This window comes from Loxodonta africana, chromosome 11, assembly GCF_030014295.1.
Source record: "Loxodonta africana isolate mLoxAfr1 chromosome 11, mLoxAfr1.hap2, whole genome shotgun sequence".
In the NCBI taxonomy this organism is placed as follows: domain Eukaryota; kingdom Metazoa; phylum Chordata; class Mammalia; order Proboscidea; family Elephantidae; genus Loxodonta; species Loxodonta africana.
In genome coordinates this window covers 8,535,049-8,543,612 of record NC_087352.1, presented here as the reverse complement: position 1 = coordinate 8,543,612, position 8,564 = coordinate 8,535,049, and the positions used below count along the sequence as shown (strand labels likewise).

Here is an 8,564-nt window from a genome sequence, read left to right as displayed (position 1 = left end):
CCACATCTGAGTAGCCACCACGGTCCTCTCTGCCCTGTCCCTGCACCCACTGTCAGCCCTTGCCATCTTTCATGGACACAGCAACAATCTCTTAACAAGTGGGATTAACATCTGTCACCACAGTGTATGGACTTACCTCTGGCCAGTGATGGAAATCAGCACGTACAACATTTACGCAAATCAATTTGTACGTTTCCCTTGTGATAACATGCACACTGTCTGACCAGGATCCATTTCTAAGAAGCCTCCCTGACCTGTGAGCTCTTGGAAGGCAGGACTAAGCCTGTCCTGGTCTCTGCTGAGTCCAGTGACAAGCACACAGCCCAGCACAGGGAGCTTCACAGGTATGTGCTACACAAATGAGAACAACACCCCCACATGTAGTAAAGACACTTGTATGAGGAAGTTCACTGCAGAGCTGCTTGTTTATATGTAAAGTGGGAAACAGTCTCCAAACCACCACAGCGTGTGGGTAAAGCATCACAGTGTAGCCGTGCAATGAAATAATGAGGAACCACTTAAAAAACATGATTGAAACAAATCAACATGAACTAACATGTCACGTGCCCACCACACACACTTCACTCAGAGACAATGTTATAACACAAACAATCTCATTCAGTAATATCTTGGCTGTAAACAAATAAAGGAAACATTATTGAAAGATTTACACTAACTGTCAAAACTGGTTGTTGTTGTCAGATGCTGACTCACAGCAATACTATGTACAACAGAATGAAACACTGCTCGGTCCTGTACCATCCTCATGATCATTATTATGCTTGAGCCCATTGTTGCAGCCACTGTATAAATCCATCTCATTGAGGGTCTTCCTCTTTCTCACTTACCCTCTACTTTACCAAGCATGATTTCCTTTTCCAGGGACTGGGCCCTCCTGACAACACGTCCAGAGTACACGAGACAAAGTCTCACCATCCTTACTTCTAAGGAGCATTCCAGCTGTGCTTCTTCCAAGACAGGCTTGTTCTTTTCTGGCAGTCCATGGTATATTCAATATTCTTCGATAACACCATAGTTCAAAGGACTCCAGTGGACAACAGACAAGGACACAGATGACCTTGATGCAACACCCCAGTGCTGTGAGGGAGGGAAACACAAAGCAGTGGGGCACCAGCCTCCCAGACCACTGCCCTTTCCCACAAGCTCAGACTCCTCACCAGCCTCTTCCTTTTAAACCTTGCGATCACAGAGCTCCTTCTGGGTACCACATCCACCTGGGAGGACAGTCCTCCTGACACTGGAACCAGGGGTCCCCTGGACAACTCACATCCTCTCCCTGGGCTCAACTGCACTTGGGTGAGGTCAGGGCAGCCTGGGGACCCACAGTGAACAGGACCAGGGGCTGACCCTCAGCTAGGAGGTCAGATCCCAGCTCTGTCCAGGGTCACCGCCAGGTCATACCATTTGGAGCCTAGAGAGTATCCCTGGTGCACTAGACATTGGCCACAGGTCTACTTGAGCCCTCCAGAGGGTGACATAACATAGGAAACAGAAATTGTTTCCCCCGAGAAATGAACCTGGCTTTTGGCTGAGGTGAAGATGGAGACTCATTTCCAACCTTTGCTCTAACAGGGCTTTCTGGGTCCTTCTTAGGTGTCAACTCTGTCCTGCTCCTCCTACCTGGGGCTCTGGGGACCTACAGTGTGTAGGGCTCCTGTGCAGCAACCCACTTCCTGCTTGGGCACACTCATGGGGAAAGACAGGGTGTCCACAGGAAAGTCAACTAGGAAGAGGACAGAGGCCACCCAAGAGGGTCAAGGAGAACACAGACAGGCTTTAAGCCACTGCTCAGCCACACAGACCCCAGAGAGACAGGGTGTCCCTGAAACACTCCCCTGAGGACATGGAGCCCACAGCCCCCTGATCTCCCACCACCAGTCCTCTCTCCTCAGGACACCCAGGAAAGCTCCCCCTTCACTCCCCAGGAACTATAACTCCCTCCTGGACACCCACATCCTATGTCTCTGTCCCTGGAAGCAGAAGCCAGGTTGGTCACACCAGAAAGAGAAGGTTGGTCCCCTCACTCAGCTTGACCTTTTCAGCCATCTCTGACCTTCCAGCAAGAAGTAAATCCAATCTTCCTAGTGCAGTTGAAGAACCTGGTGACACAGTAGTTAACAGCTGAGCTGGTAATCAAAAGGTCAGTAATTTGAATCCACCAGCCACTCCCTGGAAACCCTATGGAACAGTTCTACTCTGTCCTATAAGGTCCCTATGAGACAGAATCAACTCAATGGCAACAGGTTAGCACAGTCCAGAACAGGGGAAAGACCTGGGTGTCCAGTGGGTTTCTGTGTCACATGGGAAATCATCCCTGGGTTAGGGGATGCAGGGGTTCCTTGTCTGGTGCTCACAGACCCAAGACCAGGGAACAGCACAGGCCGATGCAGATGTGAGTGGGTCATTCTCAGGAACAGAGGTCCCTGACGGCCTGGGTATTCCAAGTGTGCTCCACAGGCCAGAAGGATCAGCATCGCCTAAGAGCCTGGTAGATGCTCTCTCAGGCCCACCTCACACTCACTGAGTCAGAATCTGCATTTAACAGGATCTTCAGACTCTACAAATGGAGGGGAGAGGGTGAGAAGCCTACTCCACCACACAGATCACTGGTTCTCAGCCTGCATGGGCATCAGCATTACCTGGCCAGCTACTGAAGCAGCATTTCTAAGGCATCACCTGGACACCTGGCTGATTTATAAAATCCCACAGGTGATTCTGATGCACAGTCAGGTAACAACCCCAGTGACAAGAGTTCCCTTGGGCTCCTGCTGTAAAGGAAAAGCCAAGTGGGATTAAAGATAACTGCAGAGGAGAGCTGACTGTGCACCCTGACCCAGAACTCTCGGAAATGCCCAGCCTAGGAGGCTGAGGCCTCTAGCTTTGTGCTCACCCCAACAACCGGGGTGGGGTAGGGGAAAGGATAAAGGCTGAGCAGGCAAGAGGCAGCAGCAGTTTACAGGGAACCTAAATGTAGACAGAAAGGAAAAGGAAAGAAGGGAACTTAGGGACCAGGAATGAAAGTGGAGGGGAGGAGAGAGGCTATCTAGGGGAGAACCCACCCACACCCACATAATCTGGGGAAGCTCCACCCAGAAGGTGGCTCAGTGCAGAGGGAGGAAGGACAGCAGGGCAGGCACATCTGGGGCAGCAGCATTACTTGAGCCAAGGTTCTTCCACACAGAGGGAGTGCGGAGCAGGCAGCAAAGATCCATGGAGACTCCCTCAGCCTCTCCCCACAGAGGGCATGTCCACTGGCAGAGGTCCCTGCTCACAGGTGAGAGGGTAGGATTCCCTGGGAGGAAGGGGGGCAGAGACCGGCTGGGGTCTCCTGGGAGGACAAGGGTCTGGGGGGTGACAGGTAGCTCCCAGTGGACCTCCAGTGGAGAGAACACAGAAGTGGGAGGAAGGCACAGCAACAGGAAGTGTCCTTGAACTGGAATTGGTAAGGGGGAGTAAAACCACAATTGCTACATGTTTTCCAAATTTATTATCTCTTACCACAGTGGGTAAGAGCTCAGCCTCTGCAAAATGGTCGGGACAGCTGGAACCCACCACTTGCTCCTTAGAAAACCTATGGGGCAGTTCTATTCTATCCTACAGGGTTGCTGTCAGTCAGAATCGACTCCAAAGCAACAGGCTTGGGGCAAACAATAAATTGTGAAATACCTACCAACCTCAGAAATGGGCAAATAAACGCCAGAGCCTGGAGGGGGCCTAGGAACCGTCACTGATTCATCTCCCAGGTATTTGCAGACCTGTCTAGGCATTAGGGGTACAACACACAACAAGTGTCTGCACGCATGGAGCTCACGTCTAGGGGAGAGGGAAAAAGACAAGCAAATAGACCTGCATAGGGTGTCAGGGGTTGATAAGCACCATGGAAGACACAGAGCAGGGAAAAGTCAGAAAGTGAAGACAGAGGGTCTGTAGATGAGGTGTCAGGAAAGGCAGCCCCCAAGGACACCACCAAGTGTAAGTAGGTGCCTGAGGGCAGTGAGTGAGTGAGTGAACCATAAAGACACCTGGGGGAGAGTATTAGAAAAAGAGGAAGTAACAGGTTTCAAGGCATTGAAGTAATGCCGACTTAGGAAACACACACACTCCATGTCCAAGGGCTGAAAAAGAACTGCTCAGACTCACGGGCCCCAACCTTCCATCCCAATACAATTGTCTAAATGCTGATTGATTTCTCTCATTCCCTCCTAGTCTCACTTTTAATCTTCTGGAGCCCATCCGTCCCAGCCCAACCCACCATTGAATCCGTGCCATTCAGTGCTGCCGAAGGAAATGATGTTCTTTTACTTCTCCGAAAAAAAATTTTTTTTTTTTAATCCACCAGTAGGCACTTTTGCCTACATCTGGTACAAAGGGGAAAGTGCAGGAAACAACAACAATAGAATTGTATCATATATACCACAACTTCAAACAAATGCTTCAGGGCCTGCCTACACTGGTCGAGAGACAATATACCACAACGGGTCGCTGCTATTCCAGAACGTCACCCTGAACCACACAGGAGTCTACACACTGCAAATATCAAGCATATTTGGTGTTGCGCAGATAGCCGGACAGATCCGCATATACCCTAAGTAATTCCTCTCTGACATCTGGATGTGGGGTGCGGTTAAATCTAATTTAAAGATCAAGATTGACAGGCCTGGACCCTTTGCAGGGCCCATACCCCCCCCTGCATTCCATACTTAGGTTTTGAGCATTTCGATCAGAATTCCCTTCCCGAATCCAGACCCTGCAGACATTCACAGCAGAGTGAAGGAGACTCAGGTGGGGAGTAACTCAGCAGGGGGAGATCACTCAGTCCATCCCCCTGGGCTCCTTCCTCTGAACATAGTTCTGAAAAACAGGTCCTGGCCTGAGGGGCCCTGGGATCCTCACAGAGCAGATCAGCACCAGGAAGTCCCTGCCCCAGGCCTTATCCCAGGCCTTCAGACTCCAGGTGACCCTGAGGAGCCTGCAGCCAGGGTTGCATCTTGGCCTCCGAGACAGGTCTGATAGAGAGGAACAATTTACTGATTGTCAGAGTCCCAGAGCACTTGAAGCTTGTCACGATCGAGGGCTCAACCCTAAGAGCTATTCTGGACAGCTGAGTTCTTCATCTGAGACTCAATTTGGAGACCATAGATGGCCATGAGCCCCAGACCATTAGCTGACTGCCCTGGGGAATTTAGAAGACCCTACGATTTTTTTTTTTTTTTTATAGGAGATCAGCAACCCCATGAAGAAGGAAAAGGGAAGAAGATCCTTCAGGCAGCTTCTTTTCAACCTGAGGGTGCTATCTACTTTAGACAATTACAGACGCTGTTTATCTGGTTATTTGGGCAGCTCATCTGTACCCTGCTTTAGGTCAGACAATTGTGAATATTTTCAGATTAATTCACAGACAACCTTGCAAGCTGGATACCCCTTATCCTTTCTCTGATTTTACTGAGGGAAAACTGGGGCATGGAGAAAAAAAGTCACTGAATCAGGGTTACAAGGACCATGACTAGCAGATTGGAATCACACCAAGGACTGTCTGCAGCCACAGCCCTGACCTTTCCTTCACCCCAAGTGGCCTCATGAGGGGTGTGGACACTAAGAGCAACCACTCGTTCAGATCCTTTCTTCATAGACTTCCCCAGTTCTAAGGGAGAGATTTTGTTGGGGAGAGGGGGTGTCAGAGCAAATGAATGATTAATCCAGTTTTACTCTAGAACCAAATTACTTACACCAACAATCAGTACTAGGCATGTCCCAGCTTCTACCCACAGAAAGCAAATCCACATGCTCCCTGCACTGGAGTGAAATGTTTGTGTTTGTTTATTGATGTGTTGTGTCTCTCTGCCACTGGAGCATAAAGGAAAGGACTTTACTGTCTCACTCCACACTGTACACCATGCAACTAGCACAGACCCAACATGTAACAAACTCCCAGTTACTCTTTGCTAAAGGAAGGAAGGAAGGAATGGTGAGGGAATGAATGAATGACCCATAATCTCTTCAGAGACTGGACCCTACTCCCTGATTCCCAGGATGTTCATCCACCCTGGGCCCCCAGCCCTCTAGGTTGCTGAGACTCGTGTTCTCTCCCTGATTGCCTGCTCCTAAAGGAGCCTCAGGGGTCGGGTCTCATGATGGCTCTGGTGCTGCTCAGCAGAGACGGTTTCAGGATGGGCTGGTTCTGCTTCTGGGTCTTGGCTCTTCAGATCTGTGAACTCATGAACCCCCACTGCTCACTGCCAAGGTAATTTCTGGCTCTGGCTCTTCCTTCCATGTCCCTCAGCTTCCTCCTCCTTCAATTCTGCTGGGATTGCCCTGCTCTACACAGCTTCCTCCAGCACTTAGCTCTCCCCCAGGTACTGACTGTCCTGTTCTAGTCTACCAATACTGTGGCCAGGCTTACCCTTCCCAGGAAACAGTAAAAGACAAAGAAATTAGTCTAAGCAGCAGCCCCTGGGAGGACTCCACCACCAGCCAATGTACCCAAGTCCCCAGGAGAACAAGCTTCCACTGCGCCCATGTCCAGGGTTCTTCCCCTTACTGATGTCAACACATGGGACAGGCCACACAGGATGGCCATGCACCTCCTTGATTCACTCTCTGCACTGATCCACCCTGGAGTGAAAGGCAAAGGGAACAGGTCTGCAATCACCAAAGCATAGAGGCACATATTACTCGTGACTCATATCTTTGTCTTTGGTGTGATGCTCACAGTCCCACAGTTGTTCTGAGAAATTTCCTCGAGGAGGAGCTTCCAGACCATGTGTTGTTGACTAAGTTTACTTTCTATTCCACAGGCACACATCCTCCTCATCACAACACCATGGTCATGAAGTGGGGTCCTCAGATGGGAGATGCATGAGCCACTGTCACTTTAGTTACTGTCACTGTGACTGACAACCAGGGTTGTTCCTGGTCTTACTGAGTGTTATTCTGCTCATGATACCCTGTCCCCAGGCCAGGCTGCCCCATCTCCTACGGTTTAAGGACAACGAGAAATCCCATCCTTAACCATCTCCAGAATATCCTTAAAAAGGGAGATCTCAGAGAAAATACAACTGAGCTGGGCAACATAGAACTGTGCAGCTTGAGGGACTTCAGCAAGTACAGGTTCCAGGTGAGGAAATTGAGGTTGGTCAGGCAGTCAGCTAGTTGGCTTGATCAAATTCTAGTTGTTTTTATTGTTGTTTTGCAGTTGTTTTTATGGCATCGCTCATGCAGTTTAAAGAAAAGGAAGGAAGCATTTTACAAGCCTCTGTCAAGACTCCTTCCCAGTCCTCCATGAGGAATCAGTGACAGGGACCTCTTTTCTAAATTGACTAACATGACACATAATTCCTAACGTGTGATGTCTTTCCTCCTTTTGTACTGAGACTGCTCAGAATTCCCTCTGATCAATTCTGTCCCCTTAGCAGAATCACCTATCTCTCCCCACCCAGAAGTCTCTGGTTTCAAACAGACTTCAGCATCTTCCTTTGGTCATAATGTGATCCTTGCTGGACTTCAGAGCTTGGCCTAAGATGTTCTAGTGTTCCCTAGAGAAATATTCCTTCAGACAACTGGTCTCAGACATTTGGCCATTAATACTATTTTTCACTTATGGAAGAAATTTAAATATTTAATCAAATTTATATCCAAATCCACTAAACTAAATGGTGCGTGAGGGTCAGATCCTCAGAAAGTTCACACTCCCCCTACTTTCCACCAGGGCCCCCTCTGCATTTGAAACCATCCACACGCATTTCAGGAAAATAAACATGGTCCTCACCTCCCTCAGCCATGGGAGGAGGGACTCTGAAGACCAAGGAGAGCATGCTTGTGCGTCCAAACCCAACCGTCTCATGCCTGTTCCCTCACACTTTTCTAGATTATTCCTTGGACTTGGCTCTGCCATTTATGGGGCCATGGCTTCTCATTAGTCACCACCAAACACTGGAAAGAACAGCCCCCCATCTTGTGGCCCCATGACCTGAACACTGGGCTTGCTCCTGGTCTCCCTTAGTGTAATTTCTACTCGTGACACCCAGTCTTCAAGCCAGGCTGCCTCGTATCCTCAGGTTTAAGAGCAATTTGAAATCCCATCATTACCCACATCTAGGATATTTTTGAAAAAAAAGTTATGTTTCAAAGAAAACACACCTGATCATGACAATGTAGAACTGTACAGCTGGAGGGACCTCAGCAAGCACAAGTTCCAAGTGAGGAAACTGAGGTCGATCAGGCAGTGAGCTGGTCAGGGAAGAGCCCAGGAGAGGCCCTGGGTGATCTCTGATCCCCAGACTGTGACTTTCCATGAACAAACACTGCTACTTCATTGATATTAGAGAAAGTCCGGGCTTTTCCCAGAGATAGAATAAGGCAGGTGGACCTTACGTTCTCTAAGCACTCAGATTGTCAGGCATTTATCTTGCAATACAAAGACTTGCTTTATATTTTAAAGACTCCAGGCTGGCTGAGAGATATGCAATGCCAACTCTGATTGAAAGATGACTTTGCAGGAATCAAAGACACTAAATGGGGTAATCCTCTCTCTATTATCTGACAGC

The 8,564-nt window shown here is 49.1% G+C and overlaps 1 protein-coding gene across 1 annotated transcript in view; it reads left to right on the top strand.

The window, feature by feature from the left end:
* The first annotated feature begins 2,861 nt into the window (after positions 1-2,861).
* Positions 2,862-8,564, top strand: part of LOC100673161 (carcinoembryonic antigen-related cell adhesion molecule 5-like) — a 45,536-nt gene continuing 39,833 nt past the window's right edge. The window contains 4 exon segments of the mRNA XM_064293749.1: positions 2,862-3,295; positions 4,228-4,349; positions 4,351-4,610; positions 4,949-4,975. Coding sequence (XP_064149819.1) covers positions 3,232-3,295; positions 4,228-4,349; positions 4,351-4,610; positions 4,949-4,975 — 473 coding nt within the window. The 5' untranslated portion in view covers positions 2,862-3,231.